At 35.3% G+C, this 24,755-nt stretch overlaps 1 protein-coding gene across 1 annotated transcript in view; it reads left to right on the top strand.

Moving 5' to 3' along the window:
• The window catches only part of BAZ2B (bromodomain adjacent to zinc finger domain 2B), a 139,331-nt gene that overhangs the window by 93,693 nt on the left and 20,883 nt on the right, over positions 1–24,755 (top strand). The window contains 13 exon segments of the mRNA XM_050711467.1: positions 7,068–7,278; positions 12,555–12,647; positions 12,781–12,842; positions 14,176–14,241; positions 14,875–14,940; positions 15,598–15,642; positions 15,887–15,913; positions 17,105–17,170; positions 18,610–18,633; positions 18,635–18,751; positions 19,557–19,811; positions 20,170–20,384; positions 21,822–21,896. Coding sequence (XP_050567424.1) covers positions 7,068–7,278; positions 12,555–12,647; positions 12,781–12,842; positions 14,176–14,241; positions 14,875–14,940; positions 15,598–15,642; positions 15,887–15,913; positions 17,105–17,170; positions 18,610–18,633; positions 18,635–18,751; positions 19,557–19,811; positions 20,170–20,384; positions 21,822–21,896 — 1,322 coding nt within the window.

The following is a 24,755-nucleotide window of genomic DNA, read 5'->3' as shown; positions in this document are numbered from 1 at the left end:
TATCAGCTTTTGACTGAGTAGATTGTAACGTGATCAGTTGAGCTACACTCAAGCTGATAATTCACACTTACTACGTGCTAGGTACGGTATGTGATACCGGTATTTCATAGTGTGCACCCTTTTTACAGATATTTTTTAATTGTTCACCTGCAAACAATATGTGATAATCATATCTTTATTGATGTCTAGAATCATTTCCAGTAGTTTAATTAGTGCTTATGTTCCAATTTTGATTATTCTGACTGTTTTTTATTATTGATTCACTGTTACCTTTCCCTTCTTTTATTTTATATTTGTCATCTTCTGAGATGTACAGCATGCATCCAAAGTGATATTCATAATGCTCATGTATGGAACAAGATACAAATAAAATTCTCTGTGGACTAAATTACCTATACTGAAGAATTGCCTTTAGCAAGCCAAAAATACAGGGGTTACCTGCTTCTGATGGTGCCAGTGTTTCTTTGTCATGGGGCATAAGTAACCTGATACTACGGGTTATTCAGATCAGTGCAGTTGTGCGGTGACTGTGCAACTGCTTCAGCAGAGCAGCATATCTGGCAGAAGTGGACCCTGAAATAGTAGGCTCTAGAGGAACGTTTAAAGTTTCTCAAAAGTGGAAATATAGTTACATGACCTAGAGGCTTTATACTGCTGTGTTTTAGAGTGATGTGTGTGTAGTGATGGAGAGATGGAGAGGGCATGGGTCCTTATCAGTTGGAGTAATATGGATATGAATGCTGCATTCATGTAGTAGATGGAGGGCTGTATTTTGGAGCAGTACTGAGCTGTGCCCTAAGTTTGTGTCTTACTGTCTTTGATTAATGAATAACAGCAAGAGTATCCATCATAGAATCACAGAATGGCTAAGTTGGAAGGAACTCCGGGAGGTCACCTGGTCCAAACTACTTGTTTATGTCCAAACAGCGTTTGAATATATCCAAGGAGGGAGATTCCACAACCTCATTTGGCAACCTGTTGCAATGCTTAGTCACCCTCACTGTAAAAAAGTCTTTCCTGACGTTCAGATGGAACCTCCTGTATTTCATACTCTGTCCACTGCCTCTGGTCCTACCACTGAGCACCCCTGAAAAGAGTCTGTCTGTCGTCTTTTCAGCCTCTCTTCTGGTATTTACAGGTATCAGTAGGATGTCCCCTGAGCCTTCCCTTCTCCAGGATGAAGACTCCCAGCTCTTTCAGTCTTTCTCCCATAGTAGAGATGTTCCAGTCCCTTCATCTACATTGCCATTTGTTTTAGTATCTTCAAGTATATGCATGCCTCTCTTGTACTGGGAAGGACAGAACTGGACACAGCAGTGGCCTGACATGGCCTCACCAGTGCTGAGCAGAGGGGAAGGATCACTTCCCTTGGCCTGCTGGCAGTGCTTTGCCTAGTGCAGCCCAGGATACTGTTAGCCTTCTTTGTGGCAAGGGCACGTTATCGGCTCATGTTCGACTTGGTGTCTACCGAGACCCCCACGTCCTTTTCCTCCCTACATGCAGGACTTTGCACTTCCTTTTGAACTCCACGAAGTTTCTGCCAGCCCACTTTTCCAGCCTCTAAGATCATGAGCAATGTATTTGGCTCCAGCCCAGAAAGTTTAAACAGTTTGATTCATTGTGTATATGACACTGGAATTTTTACTTCTTAGTTTTAGGAGGTGAGGTCGTGGAAACCAGAATGTTCATTTTTACGCTTAGGTGAAAAACTTTTTGTTTTGAAATTTTCTTAGATGTATCTGGTGCTCAGTTATTTTCATAACAAAAATAAATTTAAGTTACGACACCAGTTAAATATAGGATATATATATATATACATGTGGCCTGAAATATAGAGGGTGTTTTGGTGAACTATAGGACTCCATTGTCTTATAGTCAGAAACTTATCTAGTTGTCTTCTAGTAGTTCACATTAGCTTTTTGAAGTGCAATTAGGTCCTCTGATAACAGCAAGATAACACTGATTTTTTTGGTATAGTTCTCTCATTTTCCCCCCCTCTCCTTGGAAACAATTTCTATTGGAAGCAGTGTAAGAATTTTAAGAAGCTGATGTATTTGACGGCTACACTGCATTTTTAAACTGATATTATTTTTAAAGAATAATTAAAAGACGAATTTAAGAAAAGTAAGCACATGTAACTATCAGTAAGTATTTTAAATTAGTTCTTAAGAAGAAATTGAAGTAGAGGATGAAAAAAAACTAACCTTTTCCTTTTTGCATCTTTGTTTTTGAAGCTTTCACTCTAAATCTGTAATAAAGTCAGAAGGTATGTGTGTATTTTTAGAGAAATGAGAAAGATAGCAATGTAGTTGACGTAAGACTGTATTCTAGACTAACACTATTTTTTCTCAACTAGAAGTATGCACTTTTAGTTAAACCTTAAATATGTCTCAGCACTTCTAACCACTGCATGTGAATAAGCATTCTGCTGTACTTATTTTTTTAAATGTTGATCAACCTGCTAGTGATCTGAATACAGAACAGGGAGATAAGACGTTTATTTCTGTCCCTTACATATATCAGACAAGACTGAGGAGGATTAGTTTTACATATGGATTGTTGTGGGGTTGTTAGGTTCCTGTAGGATGTGGTTTATCCTTCGATAATCCTCTGCCATGTACTAGTTGTAACACAGAATTGATAACCTTCGTAGGGTTATTATGTAGTTAGAGAAAACTTGGGATTAGCCTGGTGGGTAATAGTAAACATGACATGCACATTTTTCCCCGTAGGATTTTGCATAAAGGTGGGGAAATATTTATTTTTTCTTCGAGTCTGAATGCTTGCCTAGAAGGGCAGCTGAACGCATGAACAGGAAAGGAAAGGAAAAAATGCTTACAGATATCTTAATTCTTATCTCTTTAGTGTCATGTAACACGTATGTACATTAGAGACTTTCACAAGAGTTTCTTACTATGATGCTGTTCAGAACAAATGCAATGTATCTTCTAAGGCATGAGGTTTGCCACTTTTAAGCCAGTTCTTAAGCCTACTATTATTTACTTAGTCTGTTAATTTTTTTATTCTGTGAATAAATATTTGGAAGTCTAAAATGTTTATCACAGGCAAAAAAAAAAAGCTATGTAGAACAGCCAACTTTAAAAGCAGTTGTTGTGTATGTTTTTAAAGTAATTGTTTCCTTTGCTTGAAACTAAACTTTAAAATGTTTTTCCTATTCTGAATTCCATATTTTAATTTGGAAAGCTTTGTTCTTCGCTTTGTCTGACAAATCTAAATTGAAATTAATGATGATGTCTGCTTCTTCTAAGGTGCCCATGATTTTGTTCATTATTTTGGTTTACAGGCTTTGGACTTGGTTCTACTTCTGTGCATACCTATCTTGTACCATTTGAGGTAGCTTGAGGCCAGAAGGGTTATTGTAGGCTGTGTTTTCCAGAGGCCAGCGTCTCTTCTGTCTGTCACAGTTGCTAGGCCTGTGCAAATCTGCTGAGCACAGTAGAGTATTGCAACAGATCATAGATACCTGAAGGGGAGAAACTGTATTCTTGTTTTGTTTAGTTTCAACAATAAAGCACAACATTTCACCATAATAGCACTTCAGTGTTCCTCTAATGGTTGTGCAGTGAGGCTTAGCTTATGCTGAAGCCACTGTATCTCCTATGTTGGGGCACATGCCCCATTTTTTTTTCTCCTTTGGCATATAGAGAATTCAAAGAATATCCGGTTGTTTGTTCTTTTGATAGAAATGTGTTCTGGGTCAGATTTTTGAAAGCTGTCTGAGCCCAAAATATAGATGGTCAATTAACGCCTATTTTTACAGACATCATCATACTGGTTTGACCATGTTGTTCAAGTTCGGTGTAGAGTGCTTGCCCTTGGTGCATGCAGCTGGAGGAGCACTTATGTGCAGACTTGGAAATTGTATTTGTTTCTTGTTTTTCTGTTTTTGTATGTTCTAACTCCAGAACTGCTTTAATAAACTAACATACTAAGTATAGTGTAGTACGTGGCTAATATTACTGTAAATTGTAAAATACAAGTTTTATTTAAGTTATTGACTTGATTGTAGTGGAAACTTCACAGTAGCGAGATGTATGAGAACGTAGATTCTTCAAGTATATTTTCTTAGAAGAATATCAAGCGAATTCAAAGTAGCATTTATTTTGTCACATTAAAAAATGGGTAATAAGAAATAAAATTTTGGTTGAAAGGTCGTCTTTCTGCCTTCTCTTATCGCAAGGTTTGTCCTTCCATGACATTTGAGCTACACTAATAGTGAACCCTTCACAAAAGTTGGTGGTAACTGCAAGCTTAAATGCAACAATCAGATTCTGCAGTTGTTTAGAGAATAAAAAAAAAAAAACAAACAAATCAAAACACCAGCTAGATTGTCAACAAGGCAGCTTTCTCGGACAGCCTTTGGTAATGGTTCATGAAAGATAGAAACATACTTCAGGGGTTGGACAGATTATCACCAGATTCTTGACTGGCAGAAATCAACACTTGACAGTGAATAAATGTGCATTTATGCTGGTATAAAATTCTCCTCCCCTAATGCAACATGAAGGCAGAGAATATTGTGTGTGCCTGCATGTGCTCCACACTGTGTGCCCCTCCCCCAGCACCACGAATTTTATCAAAGATTTATGTGTTTGAGTGATATTCATCAACTTGCAGTGTTTTTGTTAATAAAAAAAATAGATAACTGAAAACCAATAATATGAAGTTTGTCATATTTATTTTGTTCCTCTATAAGCGCAATATAAATTTATAAGAACAGCCAAACTGATTCGGAACAAGAGTCCTTTGTGTTGTGTGTTTTGTCTTTAGCAGTAGCTATCAGTGGATGCCTAGGGCAGCAAACCTGTAGGATAACTCCTCCAGTTATCCCAGTATCCAGGTATTTTAAGCTGTGGGGATGTCCTGAACCTGTTGTATTTTTTTTATTTAGTGTTTCTCAGTGGATCTATTTTTAGACTGTTTTTGTGTAGTATTTAACTTGTGGAAACTTACCGTATCCACAGTGTCTTTTGACAACACGTGAAGTAGTCTTATTCCCATTTCTTGAAATGCCAGCTCTTACTGCTTATTGAACCATTCTCCTGTGAGCTTCATATAATGGCCTCTAGTTTCTCTTCTGGGAGAATTAGGCAACTGTAATATGCATCCATAGTCTCTGTGGTACTAGCAGCCTTGTAGAGATCTGTCTTACTTTTGCAGATAGAGTTCTGCACATTTGTTATCATTAGTATCATTGACCATAGAAAATAAAGTAGAGACCAAGAGAAATCTCCATTGCAGGACTTAAGGTACCACTTGAGCCATGGCTGCTTCTCCTTATGTTCCTTGATTTATTTATTTATTTATTGGACACAAAATTTATGAGATGATTTCATAGGTTGGAGGGTTATATAAATAAGTGTGGTATGAAATCCAGCTTACCTTGCTCAACAATACAAACTAAACCTGTAATAAATTTTAAGTTACGTACTAGACAGTGAAATGACCATGTGTGCTTAAACAGTACTCTTAAAGATAGAAAACGAATGGACTTCTGTTTAAATTGTAGAGGTAATTAATTTTGGATTAAAAAGTCCTTAGCAATGATATATTCTACATATAGAGATATGGTGGTGATTCTGAACAGCTTGTATTTTAAGAACATAATACCATAGTGCTTTGGAATGTCTGGCAGCTGAGATGTACTCTTGTGATGGTCCTAATTGAGAGTCGTACAGACTTCGAAAAAGGTATCATTGCAGATACTGATAGCTTCTTGGGATCTGAATGTTTACTTAAATGCCTTTTTAAAAAGAATTGCATGTTGTATTAATCATTCTAATGAATTGTGAAGAATGAGCAGAAAATTAATAATAAAATGACAAAACAAGCAAACACTGTATTTTATGGTACACTTGTAATGCAAATATATATTTATTGTGAACATATATTTAATGGGTTTTATAAGTTACCAACTTTCATTCTTTATCTAGCAGGCATTTTCAAAATCCTTTATGAACATTTATAAGGCAAATTATGGAGAAGTCTAAAGGATTCTTAGCTTCCATTTTTTTCCCCATTGTTTTCAAATGATTGTGAATATTGTTTAAGATGTTACAATTTTGAAATAGCTTTAATCAGGATCAGATTGGCTAAGCTACTGTTCTGTTCAGTAGGAACAGTAAATTTCTCGTCAGTTAAATGACCACTATTTCTAACAAAGTATTTTATTATTTGTTTTTGAGATTCCATTAAGAAATAGTAACAATAGTGAAAGAAAGGTTTCAATGCATTGCTGTGTTGCTTTGTTTATTTAAAGAATATAGTTTCTGTAGCTTTTGGTTAACATATATTGTAAAAAGCTGCAAACTTCTCATTTCTTTCAATTCAAGTTGGCACAGAAATTAATTCCCTTCTGTGGGAGGGGTGAAGAACTAAATTGTACTAAACAAAACTTCAAGATTAAAATGAGCAATGAGCCTGGGGCTTTTCAGTTTAGTTGTTACAAAACCAAGATATACAACACCCAAAAGGCAGTATTTGAAAATAGACCACTGCATTTGCTGCTTCTGTATGCCAGAGTTACTATAAATACTAACAGTTGGAAGACAGTGACCCATAACTTGGTATTTTTTTCATTTACATTGAGCAGTGGTTTCTGTGAAAGCAGTGAAGTTATTTTTTAGTTTACGTGATAAGGAAAAATCTGTGTTTCTGCTTTAAAATGCGCTGAGTATTAAGTGGTTTTGTCTGAAATCACTAAAACTAAAAGATTAGTGGCATGGTTGCTTTGTAATAACTCTGTATGCCACTGAATAGACTTCAGTATCTTGCATATTAGTACAGTTAACAAATGCTTTGTAGTGATAAGCTGTCAATATATAGCTTCTGTGCATCATTGAAACGTACTACACAAATAGTCCATCACAACTCTTGTATGTTATGTATATATATATATATTTCATTTGCGTATACATCCGTGTACATACAGGTTTTTAGTAAATATATATATAAAACACACGCACTGTTCATGTTCTCAAATGTCTTATTTTTCTTTTCTTTATTTACGTTTATAATACCTGTTTGTGAAATGTGTCAATCAAAAGGGCGTTCAGTGGTGTCTTCTGAAGGAAGAGGAGGTCATTCCCCGTATCAGGGCTATGGAGGGGCGTAGAGGACGACCACCAAATCCAGACAGACAGCATTCAAGAGAGGAATCAAGAATGAGACGACGCAAAGGCCGACCTCCAAACGTTGGCAGCACTGAATTTCTAGACAACACTGATGCAAAGCTTTTAAGAAAGCTACAGGCTCAAGGTAAGAAATATATTACTGCTTTCACAAACAAGGACATGTATTGATGTACATGGAGGATAAATGTTTTTCTAAAGAGAAGTAACATACATCTTACTTTGGAACTTTGTCAAATGTTTTTATTGAAGCCCTTTTCTGTCTCAAGATCAGTAAATATATGTATGATTCAAGGAAAGAAGCATGTGTGCACAGGTGTATGTCTAAGAGCTTATTCTGTAGTTTACGTAGATTTAGTTATATAAATTAAAAAAGCAGACATACAGTATTTTTGCTGCTATTGATATTCCTTTAAATTGGCAAAACTAATCTGATCTCTGTGGTCCCTGATAGCAGCTCAAACAACATGAGAACAAGAAATTGAAACTGATTAGCTTTTTCATCCTCTTTAGAATCTAATTTTTCCCTCAGCCTCTACAATGTGTTTGATTGAATGAAAGAAAATTGATCTCACTAGGCAGAGAACAATGTTATGATTTAAGTTGTAGAGAGCAGTGATTTATTTAAAAAAAAGAAAAAATTTAAACTAGAAAGGCCCTTTTTTGTTTCACTTTTTCATAAGTTGATCTTTTTTACTTAAATCAGCTTAACTTGTTTGTTTCTACTTTTGGAATTACATTTGTAGATTTCTCTTTTTTTCAAAAAAAAAAAAAAACAACACACCTTTGCCTTATTAAAAATGAAAAAAAAATGTTGCTTTAAAAAAATGGTAATGCTATATAAATTCAAACAATCTGGATGGATAAAACTTTGGAGCTATTTCTACCACATCTGAAATTTAGAGCCATTGAAGTTAGCGTTTCTGTGAAGCTTTTGGCTGTTCCAGGGAAAACGCTCTTGTGAAATCATTGATAGTGACAAGATCTTAAGACCCATAACGTTGAATACTGTCACATGTTCACAGTACTAATGTATACAGTAGCACTTTAATGTTAGGGAATACTACTAGATATCAAGGGTATGAAGGCCTTATTTTAAATAAACATCGGGTATGTGACCTTCGAATTTCAATTCTTTAGTCCATAACTGTATCATATTTTCCAAAAGGAGCTAATGAAAAATTCTTACCTCCAGGAGCTGGGATGTTTTAACTTGGGCTTCAGAACTGCTCTTTCATGTGCTTACTGTAGACACATTTTGGGGTATCTATCTAGTATTTTGCAAGTTTTCCTTGTGTGCGTCGAACATTTCCTTGGTGCAGTTCTTTGCATCCTTTTTGTTTGTGTCTGCAGAGTGTTGTTCTGTGTGAAAACATTTAAGAGATTTGATGGTAATGCTTTAGACAGAAGGACAGAGAGAAAACAACTCTCAGGACACCCAAAGTATTTTTAAGTGTTTTGCAGCTGTTCTACCCGAGCGTTAAGGTCACCACCATGCTTTGCCCAGTGTGAGAATTGGGAAGCTATTTATAAGTGAAGTGTCAACTGCTGAAGCACCACAACATTTGCTGAGAGGCTGTTTATTGTGGAGGTACAGGATATTATTCAAAGAAGTCTTTTCTTAGTGGGAAAAGATAAGTCTCAGTCACTAATCATAAGATGTTTTGCTTCATTTAGTATCTTCCTTTTCCCCATATTGATCACTGCAAGGGGGGAGAGAATACTCTCCCATGTCTGTTTTCCCACCACATTTAGAGCATTTAGTAAAATGGACAGAAGCATATGGTCCACATATAAAATAAGATTCAGAATGTGTATTTGATGTTACGTATGTTCAAATCTATCTTGCTTCTTTTTGTTCCTCTTCTGAGAATATAAGAAATGCCTTAGTATCTCATTTCAGGGATTCATCTAGCACAGAGCTCTTTCTCCAGCAGTGTCAATGGGAGATGCTGTTGGGAGAAGGCATGTAAGCCTGATCGCTTCTTGGTCCAATTATTCCCTCATAAATGCACCCTGGCATACTGAAGTGTTATATTAATACAAGTTTTCTTGAATCTTTTGTTTTCTGTGTATGAAACTGTTTCCCATGAATTAGCCTTTTCGCTCTCTTTTTAACTTGATGTTTGCTCTAACAGCCTCCTGCGACAAGAAGTTTTTGGAGTCTGATAAATACCAATAAAGAAGTTTTTCTAATTTTCAAAAAAAAATCTTGGGTTTTTGGTGGTGTTCCATAGTTCTGTGGTTGTGGGATTTGGAGAATAACAGTTCTCCAGTTTGTGTCCTTTGACTTTGGAAACCTTGTTTCTTTCTGTCATTCATCTTGTCCACTCCAAACTGAAGAGCCCAAGTATTCTTAGTCTTTTCTCAGAACATAGTTGTTCCATCCCTTTTATCTTCTTTTGTGTCTGATTTTGATATTTTTCTAGATGTTTTACTTTACATTTTTCTATGATGAAGCTTCTCTACTGCCTTTACCTACTGCTTTGCAGGGCTCTTCCATAGTCCCTTGGTGTCAGCACAGCTTTGGATTTTCCAGAATGCTTAATACCATCTGCATATTTGGGGATTAACTTTTCTGTACCCTTTACAGGTCATTGATGAAGAGAGATATTAAATAAAGGTGGTTCTTGTACTGATACTTGAGGATATCCTCCATTAACTTTTCTCTATGACAAAAGGTGACTGATGATCCCTACCTGTTGCCTGTAACCACTTAATGAGCTTTCGGTCTGTAAAGGAGCTTTTCTTTGGTGACATAACTGCTTAGTTTTATTAATAAATGTTTGACCTGGAAACTTGTCAAAGATTTTTTGAAATTCCAAATGTGCCCTGTCCATTACATTCCCTTCATCAACCTGTTACTGACATGCTTGTAAAATTCTGAAATTGGGAAGTATTTCCCTCTATAGAAGCCATGCTGACTGTCTCAACAGATGGTGTTTTACAATGTACTCAATGAAGCCTCTCAAGCTCAAGAGGAATAGAAAATGGAAATAGCAGATGAGCATGTTACAAGACTTCCTCTAGAGCCTGTTTTGTTGATGGGAGTCACTAGTCCTATTAACAGGTGAAAAGTGGCTGTTGTTATTAATACAATAAACATCCAGACCAATGCCTCTCTGGTTCCAAGTTAGTGTTGCTTCAGATTTCTCAGCTTACTCTGTCCAATCCTGGTGTGCAGTTAGCATCTTACTGTATATTTACCTCAAGTTCATCTAGCTCTTCTGACCTGTTGTAGACGATACACTGTGTAGGGGAATATCCCCAACATCTTCAGCCATAGAGACTAGCACAAACAATTCACTAATATTCTTTGCTAAGCCATTTTTTCTTCCTGTTTCATAGAATAATAGAATCACAGAGTGGTTTGGGTTGGAAAGGACCTTAAAGTTCCAACCCGTCTCCCAGAGCACCGTCCAGCCTGGCCTTAAACACTTCCAGGGATGAGGCATCCAAAACTTGTCTGGGCAACCTCCCAGAATGCCTCACCACCCTCATAGTAAAGAATTTACATCTAATTTAAACCTACCCTTTTTTAATTTACAATTGTTAACCCTTGTTCTGTCACTATACTCCCTCTGTCATTAGGTCCCCTTGACTGCATTTCTGGCTTCCTGTTTTGATATGTGTAAAGATCTTTCACTGTCTTTTCAGGCACCCTATGCAAGGAGCTCTTCAAATTTTTTTCTAGCCCTTCTAACACCCTCCTTAATTTTAATGTCATAGGCTTTCCTGTTTTTATTTGAACAAAATTATTATTTTTAAGTGCTCACCGTTTTCTTATGACAGCCTCCTTTTCTGAAGAGCCATGTGTCTTTTTTTTATTGAACTACATTTTTCCTTTTTGAAATGTGGCAGTGTTTATTTACCTAGATAAGTAAAGGGTTTTTGTTCTTTAACTGCTTCGAGGTTGTTCACTTTAAGATTGCACACTTGAAGACTGCTTTTTACACCTTCTTTTAATGTTCCACCAAATGGATTACAAGCGTCTCTTCCTTTAATGTTTTTGCTATATGTCTTGATGCTATACTTTACATGGAAGGCTGGTCAACTGATATTCCTGTAATTCCCATCAATGCCATATCTTATTAAAGAACATTGTAACATGTATGTGAGATGTCTGTTACATCTAGATTATCATTTGATGCCAAGAATTCTAGTTTCTCTTCTTCCTGTTTTTTTTTTTCCTTGCCTTGATTTAGAAGTACTCAAAATTTTTTCTTAATAAAGCACACAGCAGTTGAATGGGATTGCAGGTGGGTCTGATTTGCTGTGCCTGTTTTTTGGTAGATTTTAACCTTCTGTTTTTTTTGTTTGTTTGTTTGCTTTTGGTTTTTTGTTTTTTCAAAGACATGCTGCACATTAACTACATCCTCCTCATGGATCATCCCAGTTTAGACTCAATAGTCTTCTGCATCTGTTGGCTTTTCCATAGATCATAGTTAGAATTTAGGTCATAGAGGAGAAGTTAAATTTCTAGCTTCTAGTTCTGTTGCAGTTCATGTTTAGCTGCTTCTTATGTATTGTTTCCCCTTGGCCCTGAAGGTTTCCCAGTTGTAGTGTACCGATTTGTAATGTTCTTAACTATCTACAACATGGAATGCCCATGTGTAGATCAGACAATGTGTCTGCCTGCCTCTTGGTCATTGGGCATGAAGCTGGCACTATTTTGAAGAATTCTATAAGGGAGGTATTGGGCTTCAGTACTTTGAATAGCAAGCTGAATTTAGCCTCCAGAAAAATCCTTCCTATAACTGTCTACATCATTGGGTCCATGCACAGTTCACCCAAATTTCATACTGTTTTCACTTGTAATATTAGAATGAGTCAGGAAGTTACTAATTAGCAAAAGAGTGGTAGCTGTCTGTACGTAGCCATGGTTAAAGAATGCTCTGTCCCAGTTGAGTCTGCTTCTACTACATTGTTCAAGAAGGATTAGGTAATTATTTGAAGTAACAAATAAGGAAAAGAGTAATTTCATGCTTTCTGAAAGAAATGATGATCTGGTACTTTGAGACAAATATATTCTGCTTTAAAAAGAAAGAAGAAATCTGGCTTTAAGCAAAGCAGCATTATTAGCGGGATACTATCACATACTTTATGGAGACATTTCTCCTCCAAAAATAAAACATTTCTTAATGTAGAAGCTATCCACAGTTTTTCTGATGCATACATATTATATATACATAAAAATATGTATCTGTGCTTGTGTCTGTGTTTATATATATATTGGAAATACCCCAAAGTAGTTGGTAGTTGAATGTTTTCAAGATAAACGTGCACAAGAAATGGACTGTTTTCTCCATTTTTTTTACCGCAAACAAGCATCTGGAAACGTGAGCTATATCTTTATTGTTGGACAGCACTGTTTTTATGAACTCAATTCCTTTTTTATAACAGAAATAGCTAGACAAGCAGCACAAATAAAGCTACTAAGAAAACTCCAGAAGCAGGAACAAGCTCGAGCTGCCAAAGAAGCAAAAAAACAGCAAGGCAAGTATCAGACTTGTGAAAGCTTGTGCGTGCTGGAAGATTAGTTTGAGAACTGTTGACGTGAAGTTGTATGCTTTTCATCATTTTCTGCTGATACTAACTTATTTATTTATTTATTTTGCCTTTCTTATAGCTATTATGGCAGCTGAAGAAAAGAGAAAGCAAAAAGAGCAGATAAAGATAATGAAGCAGCAGGTAACCTTTCTGATTGCTGATTAAGCTCTTCTTGTTTTGAATTACCGAGTTTTGGTTTTTAAATTATTTAGTAAGTTAAGTCTGCTTGTTACAAAGTGAATGTTCTAAATCTAGTTCTACAGAGCACACTGTATATTATTGAAAAATGTAAATTCTGTTGTCATGCCAGTTCATGCTGTCAGGACATCCCAGATTTGTCTATGTTGATTTAAGCTGTGCATACATGTAGCTGCTTGCCAATATTGGTAAGAAATTCAGAAACTGCTGCTCCAGTGTGGTGATGTGGTCATCCTTTAACTAGATCCGTGAAAACAAATAATGATGTATCTCTTTCTGTACATACCAGAATAGTGTAGTTAGCTTCTTCATGGATTCTGGCTATCTCTCAGTGGTTTTAGATTGTGTGTGAAGGGTTATATCTCAGTATGCCAATGAATTAATATGTTTTTATACGTACAGGTATTGTCAAATACTGTTATAGCAAATGCTTCTACCAAAAGTGAGAATGTGCCTGTATAAACATTACCAAATGAAGCTACTTATGGTATCAGGCTTTTCATTATTTTAACAACAGAATTTTAACAAAATAGTGAGATGTTATTTATGTTGGGAATGTGAAAGCTTTCAAAAAGAAATGACGTCATATTGTCTGTGGCTGTAGGGTCAGTTCCTTTTTAAAATTTTTTTTATTAAGGCATCCAAACTAATCATTAATTATCTGAATGTTTTAAAAATCTAAAGATACTGAAGTCCACTTAACTGTGAATACATTAACCAGGTTGCATGTGGGCGACTGTTACTGGCTGACAGATCAAGTGCTTTGGGTTTCACAGTACTCAGATTTTGCATGTTGCCACAACTGAAAGGCTGCTAGAACTAAGGCAGAAAATGATGGTTTGACAGACCCCTGTATCTCTTCTTCAGGGAGATTACATCAAATCACTGCCCTTTTTTGTGTTTAAACTCCCATTTCCATTCATTCCTGAATAGCTCCACCATTGCCTGCTAGAATTTGAACACTGCTAGTTTACTTAGTGTCATTATCTGGCAATCTTAAAACTGTTAAAGAAATAAAATAATAATACTGTGACTTCCTAAACATGAACACTTATGCATAACTGTGAATGTTGGTTTTTCAGGGATATATCAGGCATCTTATAATGCTAGTAAAAATTCTAAACATGCATTACTGTAAGGGAACAATTCACTGTAATGCTTGTGAGACTCAATAACAGAAGGTATATGTGTATAAACTTGCTCTTTTTTTTTTTTCTGAAGTAATTTTCCTTAATATTGTTTTCAAGAAACAGAATTAACTTTCTTCCCCTTGTAGGAGAAAATTAAGCGTATCCAGCAAATCAGAATGGAGAAAGAGCTTCGAGCTCAACAAATTTTAGAGGTAGACAAAACGGCTCAAGTATTTTTGTGTTTGCATTTGTGAGAATGTTGTCCTTTAATAGTCACACATGAAGTAAGAATGTTACCAAATACAGCAGTTCTAACAATATGGACTTAAAGAAGGCAGTTCAAAAAATTCCAAGTACAATTTTGCAATATTTGGATGCTAAAGCAATATGTTCTACTTTGTATGAAATGCAGTAGTATTAAAATACTAATTTTATGAATATATAAGCTATAATAAAGTAGTATACAATACTAGTATGCTATTCTAATGTACTACTTTGCTAGTATAGCAGCAAGGATAGATCGCTAGTATTCAAGTTTCCTATCATGCAAATACTAATTTTTTAATCTCTTCGCCATTTATATTTTACTGTTTCGTTATTTATTTATTTTTTGTTATAATATCCAAGTGAAGCAATTTTGCGTAGGATTTGTTATTCTGGCTTAATTTAAATAAAGACACAGCGAATGGATTGACTACGTGACATACATTGAGGAAGAGATTACTTGGAATGTATACTTAATATGTGATGTCATTTTCAGCTTTTTATGGTGTATAGCTTTATTTCTAGTCAGATTATTTTCAAGTTGTGATGTTGCTGTTGAGTGACTTATTTTGCATGCACAGGCAAAAAAGAAAAAGAAGGAAGAAGCAGCAAATGCCAAATTATTGGAAGCTGAAAAGCGAATCAAGGTTAGTTTATATGAGTTTGAAAAATAAGTGTGTTGTTATGCATAATACGTGTTGATGCAGAAGAGCAATTTTTTGGAAGAGTATTCAACTGAATAGGTATGGCATGTGAATAAATCTGAGTGTGCATATGTTTTGTAGGTATGTAGCACATACAGAACTTTTTACACGTGTGTCATATAGAAACACAGAAACATTCATACATGCATGCATGAATATATTGGCGTAGACACTAATTTTTTATGCCATTACCAGGAGTTTTGCTTACACGACGCTTGGTTTACATAACTTCAAATGCTTTTGCAATAGCATTATTCACAATGTTTTTTAAAGCACACTATTAAAATACTTTGTTGCTTCCCAACTAATATTCTTGTATAGGCTAGATGTATACAAGACTAGGGAACTCTTCTGCAGACACCGGAAAAAGAGTAGTTTATATTAGTAGTTCTATTACTGCTTTGGTGTTGTTGGTGTGTTTTAACATTGAACTCCCAACTTGGTAGATTTGCTTTCATATATACTATTACTGTTCTGTGGTTGGTTTATGGGGAAGTAAAACTAAGAAAACTTAATTAAGATGTGCTGTTTTAGTATAGCAAATATGTTCATCTTAGTAAGTACAGTTTGATAAGATACATTTCTGTTGTTTTGCTTAAGGAAAAAGAGATGCGAAGGCAGCAAGCTGTTCTTCTCAAGCACCAGGTTGGTATACATTTGGTTGACCAAGCAGGCAGAATGCCAGTTGTGAACTACTACTTAAGTAATGTGGGGGAAAAATCTTCAAAATATGCCCTTTTTAAATTCCTGGGTTTGATTCCTGCACAATTTTTCTTTCATCTTATGATTTGTTGCTTTGCTTTGGTATTGGGGTCTTTTGGGGATTTAAAAGTGGTTTTATGACTTTGTGATTTCTGTTTCATAATGTTGTGCCAACTCTTTCTACCAGGAGTTGGAGAGGCATAGACTAGATATGGTATGGGTATGTTTATTTTTGTACATCTAACACCGCATTGTGATTTGGTTGTGATATGGTTGTCATAGCAATGCATAAAATGTAGCACTGGCTGCTGTCATATTACATACTGCTGCATGGCTTTACAGCACAGTGCATTGCATACATCTGCTTGTCTTGTCTGTTAAGGGAAAAAAAGACATCTCAAAAGTATATAAATTGAATGTGGCAATCTGTAAATAAGTTCTTAAACAGAAATCTTTGTTGCTGATGTCCCAACATAAATTGGACAACTGTGTAAGATCAGGGATTAATTAATGCAAAAATTAATAGGTTGTCACATGGATACTTTTTCTAAACCTTGTCCCATTCATTGGGAGTGGATCTAGAAGTTTTTAAATAAGATTTGAATTAACCTGCTTTAGAAGTTAGGATCGTGTCTCTCCCAAGTCTGCAAAATACTGAGCAAATTAGCTTTCAGTCAGTGTAAATACATAACATTATAATTATACAGTGAAACATTAGCCTATAATCCTACTCTCATTGAACTAGATGGTAAAATACCTTTTGCTTTTACTGGAGCCAAGACTTATTCTACAGTTTTTAAGGCAGAAAAAAACATACATACCACTCTAGAATACAGCTCCTTAATGCATTTGAAGTTATTGACATAACTTATTGGAGGACAGGCATCAGTAAATTCAAGTGTCAGTGCGTATGTATATGCGCTGTGCCAGCATTAGCTTGATCTAGAGTTGAGAAAATTCATCATACTAATTTGTTGCTCGATCACAGAAATGTTAATATTTGCAATGTTCAAAATGACCAGTTTACAAATTTCTATTGAATTGGCTATTGAGGAAGTAAATTGCAAGTTCCCTGATAGCAGATGTAAGGTAACTGACCTGTTCCAGCCAACCATTATGCTTTTTGTTCTGCCAGCTTATGAAGGAGCATCACAACTGACCACAAGTAAATCTGTATGCTTCTTTTTTTTACACTGTCTCCATATTCATTGCTTTACCTGTTTTGCTTTTGATTGTTCTTGTATTTGCTTTCTAAACCTGAACTAAAACATGCACAGACTTGGCCATTCTTGTTCTGTATTTAGTATTTACTGTGACTTGTCTATTAATGCTAAACTTGTACTTAGCTTTTTTATCGATATTAACATGTGGATTAGTTTTGTTCTAATCCTATCTGTTTCAATAGGAACGAGAAAGGAGAAGACAACATATGATGCTTATGAAAGCCATGGAAGCACGTAAAAAAGCAGAAGTGAGTAATTAACCAGTGAAACTTTGAAGTTTTCATTTGCTCATTCTGCAGTCATCTGTAGAAGACCAGGACCGTTTATTAGATGCTGGTAGTGTGAACCTGCACAACCTAATCCAAAACCCATCAAAATGCGTTCATTTAATGCTAAGATAGAAATTTTTGCTTTTTGTTCTAGGTTGTTTTTTGCCACCTGCTTCCTTTAATTTATACTAGTAATAAAAATTTAGTTCTAATATAAATAGCAGAGTTAAAGACTTTCTGTGAAATGGAGCAAAATAAAATTCTCATTCAGACTCTCTTTATAGATAAACAGTCAGTTTGGCTTTTTCTCATTCATGGAAAAACAATTTTTACTTTTTACTCACATGAAACATTTCACTTTAAATGTATTTAATAGAAGGTTTTCCTAAGAATTTAGGACCAAGACTTTGGTGGTATGGAGATAACACATCATATATTTACCTTGAGGCTTGAATGCATCTCTAACAGTGTGAGGGTTTTACTTATTCTGGCGTTCTGTGTACTTCAGGCTAGCAATATCAAACAATGGTAAAATCACTTCATTTATGCCAACAGGGTAGCAAGCTACCATGAGTATATGAGCATTTTCCTTGTAATTAACTGAGGATCAATGAACAACAAATGGTTTTTAAACATGCATTTATCACCAGTTGGCTTTATCAGGAGTTTTGTGCACTTAACTGTAACAGGAGAGGTTCTAGGAGCTGTCCAATCAGCTGTTTGGAAGCAACATATAATTCATAGCATCCAAATGATTACAAAGATGCATATATTCAGTAGGATTTTTATTTTGTCACTTAAGGGAGAAAATATCATGTGCAACTACAATTTTACTTGACCTGTCTTTTAGTTTAATGTCCTATAGAGAAATTGAGCCTTGAGAAGTGAACGTGTAAAATGTAATAGCCCAGGTAATGTTTCATATTATATTGATAACCATGCAAATAAAGCTACTAAGAGCTGAATATTATGAAGATCATTTTCCACAGCAGCACTAAAATAAGGAGTAGATCTAATTTTTACACAGCTGGGTGGAATTTAAATTAAAACAACTGTTGTGAAAAAATCATTGATTCCGTATTCCACATATATTGTTGTAGCTGAAAATATTTCAGTGTGTTGTACCTCTACAATACTGGTGAAATTAAAAATATTCACTCTCACATGTCCATGTAATAGAGTAGTGTGTGCAGATTCTAAACTGGAATCTAAGAGAAACCTAAGTGGATCTTAGATTTGCTATTCAATTATTTTGTTCTGTTTGTGTAGTTTCTACCTTCCTTTTACTTGAATGCAGGTTCCTTAATTGCCGTAGTAAGTACTAAGATTACATAAGTAGTACTTTTCAAATTCTTAGACTGTTACACTGTAAGTATAGTACGCGGGTTTTATTTTCTGCCCTTTTAAATCTATTGAAGGAAAAAGAGCGGTTAAAGCAAGAAAAAACGTGATGAAAAAAGATTAAATAAAGAACGTAAACTAGAACAGCGAAGATTGGAATTGGAAATGGCAAAGGAGCTAAAGAAGCCTAATGAAGATATGTGCTTAGCAGATCAGAAGGTAATTGTAATAACATAAAATGTATTTCCTTGCCTCATGTCTCTGTCTTCTGCTGTTGTGACAGTAACTATTTTTCTTGCAGTCACTCATCAAGCGTTCAAGTTTTGGTCTAGATAATGAAAGAACTATATTTAAAATGTATAAATACAGTATATGAGAAACACTGAAGTGGGTATTGATATATTTAGTTAAAAACATGTTGTTTAAAAGTGGACTGCTTCCCAAAAACCATTTGCATGATTGCTTTAATAAAAATTCTGTAGTCTCAGTTGTTTTTATAGCAGGAACATGCACTTTCTCTCAGTACATAGGCACTAAATAGAGCTTTGCTCATATGTGCAACTCTTCTAAGCCATTATTCAAAAAAAAAAAAATGTACTCTTCCAAGCTTTTGTGTTCTCAGTTCTTGTCCTTCAGGACTGTACTTATCTCAAGCTCAAGGCCCAACTTTTCCAGAGAATTCCGGAGAATTTTCCCTTTCTGTGTCCCTGAAATATTTTTATGCCACCTTTTATGGTACTTTGGCTCAAAATACAGCCTGAGAACCTCTCCTGGCCAAAAAGTAATTATAGGAGGCCACAGTCTAATTAATACTAAGTGAAAAAGTTAAACGTTAATGATGAGTTCATAAACAATAATGATTTATGGATGGGGTGGGGGGCAGCTCTTCTAGTGCCTTCACCTTCTATTGTTAATATACTGTAAGTTATGTGATCATATCAGCCAATTTCCCTAGCTAGTATCAAAAAAAGTTATCCTCTGAAATATACTACTGAATCTTTAATTATTTTTCCTTACTTTTCAGCCTTTGCCAGACCTGCCTCGCATTCCAGGCCTTGTTCTTGCTGGAAGCACATTTTCAGATTGTCTCATGGTAGTGCAGTTCTTGCGTAACTTTGGTAAAGTTCTTGGCTTTGATGTGAATACGGAAGTCCCTTCTCTGAGTATTCTTCAAGAGGGTTTGCTAAACATAGGGGACAGCATGGGAGAAATACAAGACTTGCTTGTAAAGCTAGTCTCTGCAGCTGTTTGTGATCCAGGACTTGTTACAGGATACAAGGTAAAAAAAAAAAAAAAAAAAAATCTAAAAATTAAAAAAAAAAATCCATAGTAAAAGAAGTATACTTATAAATGCATTCTTCGTAGTGTACAAAATAGTCCAGTTGGAACGTGCATTTTCTTATTTATCTTATGCCATTAATATTAGTATTATCTCTACTCTTAAAAACTTACAGGGTGAAGACATTCTAATTTGTTACTAATTCATGATTTACATTTAAGTAGTTAAAAAAAATCCCGATTGAAGTTCTTGTGGTAAAAAGCAAGCAAAACCACATCACTGTTTTGTAAACAATAATATGGTCTGCAGTGAAAAGAATATTTTCAAATGTGATTAATTGAAATATCTTTATTTTTAGGCTAAGACTATTCTTGGGGAGCACTTACTGAACGTTGGCATCAATCGAGATAATGTATCTGAGATTCTGCAGATATTTATGGAGGCTCACTGTGGGCAAACTGAGCTTACAGAGAGCTTGAAGACGAGAGCTTTTCAGGCACATACTCCAGCTCAGAAAGCAGCAGTTCTTGCTTTCCTCGTCAATGAGTTAGCTTGCAGTAAAAGTGTGGTCAGGTAAGATGTTTCTCAAACAGATGTGTAAAAATAAAATTATAAGTTATAGTTTAAAAATGCAGTATACACTACTTTGTTACAGGAGACTTCTTGATGTTCTCGAAATGAAAGCTGAAATCTGCTGTTACTGCTGCTTGCTTTTATGTACTTCTGATATTACAGAAGATTAGCCATTTTCTGCCAAGTTTTTTGGCTTTGTTTTTTCAAGACTTGAAGTAAAATTCACTATTCTGGGAGTAAAAAATGTGGTTGAATACAAAGAAATTTACTAGGTATTGTGGGGAACAGTGTAGAAGTGCTGTGTAAATCATCTGTAGTACTCTTTTCCTTTTGATTTTTTTTTTAATATATCAATACTTTAATACATCAATACTTTAAGTCAATTGTAAGCTGAAGTAGCAGGCTTGATTTATCATGGTGTAGTAATTCAAGAAAGTGTATACTTCAGTTGTTGGTGGTGATGAATAGCATTTTGTAATTAAAAAAAAGCTATGATATACAACATTCAAAAATCCAGAAACATGCAATAAAAAGTTAGGAAATGCCAGTCTTTGGGATACCTTCACCTCCATATGCTTGCTTACTGTGATAGTCTTCTATGACCAAATTGAGTACGTTTTTGTGTCTTGCCAATTCTGTCTCTCTTGGTACAATGTGTTGCAATAGTTAACCAGGGTTGCTCAACGAAAGAGATGTTTCATGTTTTAAAAAAAGCTGGGACATTGCAAGAGAATTGGCTAGAGCAAGTGCTGTGTAAGTACTTTTCAAGAGAGTTCATGTGTATTAATCAAATTCATCACAGCAAGGAATTGTTTCACTTAACTATATAACAGATGACGAACTGTAAAACCAGATTTACAAAAATCATTCAAAAGCAAGTTGAGCTTTATTTTCGTAATTATTTTTAATTTCATAATTGAAACAAGTATAAGCTGCTAAATTGTTGATGCTGGAATTCCTCAGGTGTGGGTTCCCAGGTAGTTGACAACTGAACCACTACTTTTGTTCTTCAATGTCTGTATTGGAAAATACATGTTAGTTTGTAGATCACATGGATCCTTGAGAGAATACTATAGATGTATTTGTGATAATTTTGTATTCTGTGTAGGGCTAGATCCTTTGCGGTACATACAGCTGGAGGCTTCACATTGAATGGGAACTATGAAAAGAAGCGTCAAATATTTTGAATGACATAATTCTGAAAGCTTACATTGTATTCTAAATAAAGACTGCATGATTCATGTACAGTAGTACACTGCATGGACATTCCAAGTATTGAAACTTCCTAGCTTTAAAATTATTTTGTACTTTAAGCATTTCTTCAAGGTAGCTCTTTGAGACAATGAATCTCTGCATAAATGTCTGTCGGAAAAAGATATGTAAGCTCACAGTTAATGGTGTTTCCTTGACTACTTTGGATTATTTTGTCTTTGACAGTGAAATTGACAAAAACATTGATTATATGTCAAATTTAAGGAGAGATAAGTGGATGGTTGAAGGCAAACTTCGGAAGTAAGTTTCATTTCCTTAAATGTTACCACGTATTGCTTTTTTGCATTCGCTCAGATACGCTACTATATAGGCAATTGGTTCTTAGTTAAAAATTATCTGATGCAATTACAGATTTTCCAAAAAGTTAATTTAGAGTGTCCCAGCACCAGTCTTTTACCATACGCTAAAGAAGCGTGAGATTCAGAGTGTTAGTGTCCCTCATAACTGGAACTAAGTCAAGTCCATTTTGTGTTATTTGGTTAAAAAAAAAATATATATTTTTTTATTGGAATGTTACACGAGCAGTCAAATTGTGATTGACATTATCAAAGTTTATTTTGGACCTACCATACTTAGTAATGTTCATTCTGAAAGGCATTTTAAGAAAACATGGTTTTCATACAACAGTCACCCATTAAATTTTGCCTATTTATATTACATAATATTAAAGTTTCCATTTTGTGTATGTTGCATCATTCCCTATAGTTAGATATCGTCTGTAGCATGCAAACATTGGGATGTTTTAATATTTTCATTTAAGGTAAAATTGGAACGTTTTAAAACTGTTCAGCATCATACCCACTGTTCTCCCATCCTACAAGACAAAATTCCATACAGCAAGCATAATGGCTCCAACTATCAGGAAGCTAGAAGGCATAAATTTCATGAATCACAGGGGGTAAAAATGCATAGCCAGACTCTTTCTTTTTTCTTGGTCATCTTTACCTCTTACCAGGAATGGTGAATCCTTTCTTAGTCTTTGCTTTAGGTACTCGTGTTTCTAATCTTGTTTCTCCCTTTTTTCCCTTTAATGTATCTGCGAAGGAAGAAGGAAGAAGTAAAGAAGAAGGACAAGAGGGAGGTAGAGGAAAAAATAAGACCAGTAAAAATAACTCTCTACTAATACTGTAGATATCAGTCTGCATAGGGTTAATACATTTTATCCCATAGGATGGTCCAAATACCTTTTTCTGTCTTCATCTGTATTTCTTCTAGGGGATATAGTTTAAAAAGTGTCGCTGAAGTTCTGATGTAGACAATTATTTGTTAGTGGAATGGGACCCTTGCCTGTTCTTGTCGCCTAAGGGACTCCTTAGTCTTTCTCTCCCTCCATCAAACTGTAAGTACTTGTAGATGTAGGATCCTCCATTTTCTCTCATGATCTTTCTTTTCTTTCCCTTCAAATAGTGGGCATAATACCCTGAAGCCCTAAGCCGCTCTTCCTTTCTACAATCATTTCTCTTTTTCTTGTGTTTTCTTCTCCTGTGTGGATGTGAGGTTTCAATAGTGCTTTTCCTACTTTAAAGTGTAAGTATTATGGGAGTACTCTGAGACGTTCTTCTTGTGCTTCTTTGAAGTCACTGGACTTGACTCATCTCTCTCATCTGTGGTTCAAAATCTTTGAATTTTCACTTTCTTTCTGATGAACTCTCAGAAGCTTTTAAGAAGAGATTTCATTGACCGGTTAAAAACAATGCTGTCCTCTTCTGTCAGTTGGTGATTTTCATAGAATCTTACAACTGTTGTGGGGCTTCTCTGAAAAGAAACCTGTTCATTTAAGCCTTCTGTTTGGTCTTTCTTCAGCTTCTAAGCTTCATTCTTATGCATGTTATTTTCCCCATCCATTTTAGAGCTCAGGCTAGTTTTTAAATATCCCAGTCCCAGACAGTTTTAGGAATATCTGGTCTCTTGAATACTTGCCATGTGATTGACAGATACCTGTACACTTTTTACATGCACACAAACCTGAAAACAAAAGCTCTTCGTATGTGGAAAGTGTGTAGTGATAGAATAAAGGATTCTGAGGAACGAGTTTTATTTCAGCTCAGCCTGGTACCAGATTTGAGCATGTGTGTCATGTAAATCATCATAGCATGATGTCCAGATTGTCTTGAAGTATATACAAGTGGGACAAGAAGAGATTCTGCTTGTGTCAGAAGATGTTTTTACATATGCTCCTACTGTTGTTCAGATTAGTTTATCAACTGGATATTCTGGGTGTTGGGGGGATGGGGGGGGCGAGATTTGAAAAGCTATGTTGGTAAGTTGTAAGACAAAACAAAAAAAGCCCATTAGAATCCCAGGCTTCAAAAAGGAAAAAGCTGGTAGAGAGACTGTTGTTGTTGTTTTTTTCTTATGGCTATTGAACAGAGTTCCTTGAGAATTAGTTTATTTATGGTCAGAAACTGAATTCTGAGCTGCCTAGACTACACTTTCTACAGGGCTGATGGTCAGTGAGAGGTCACATCTATTGCCTTCACATTTAGGTGTGAATCTTGATACTAATCACCATTTTTGTGAAGCTATCTGTCTCATCAGTTCAATTCATCTTTCTTTGTCATCTGTATTTTGTATCACAGCTATTGTCAGAAGACTGTCTCCCTGAGATGAACCAGGTGTTTTTACTACTAGATAATCATAACTTCAGTGTCTTCTTTTCCATTACATGTCTTCTTGACATCTCTTTTGTAGCTTGATCGATGTAAAAGGCAATAAAAATGAAATGTGGCTTCTTGAAGGATTAGATAATACCTATTTCTTCACAAAGCTTTGAAATACTGCAGAACAAGTTTTTTTACAACAACGATGCTGTTTTTAACATGCCAGTGTTATGGCATACTCCTTGTAAGTTAATTTCTTTCCAATGAGGCCATCTCAGTTGTAAATGATAACAGTAAACCAAAAACAGTGTAAGACGGGTAGGAATTACACCTTGAATTTGGGTAGGAGGTAATTCTGATTTGGAAAACTTTCAATTTTTGAGACCCCAAATGAACAGTGTTAAGAGAATGTGATGTTTAGTATTTTTTTTTCCTTGCTATTTGTTAATATTTATGTCATGTACAAAAATTATGGGGGAGGCTTTCAAAAGGGGAATTT

The sequence above is a fragment of the Cygnus atratus genome, chromosome 6 (assembly GCF_013377495.2).
Source record: "Cygnus atratus isolate AKBS03 ecotype Queensland, Australia chromosome 6, CAtr_DNAZoo_HiC_assembly, whole genome shotgun sequence".
Classification (NCBI taxonomy): Eukaryota; Metazoa; Chordata; class Aves; order Anseriformes; family Anatidae; genus Cygnus; species Cygnus atratus.
This window is presented reverse-complemented; position numbering and strand designations above follow the sequence as displayed.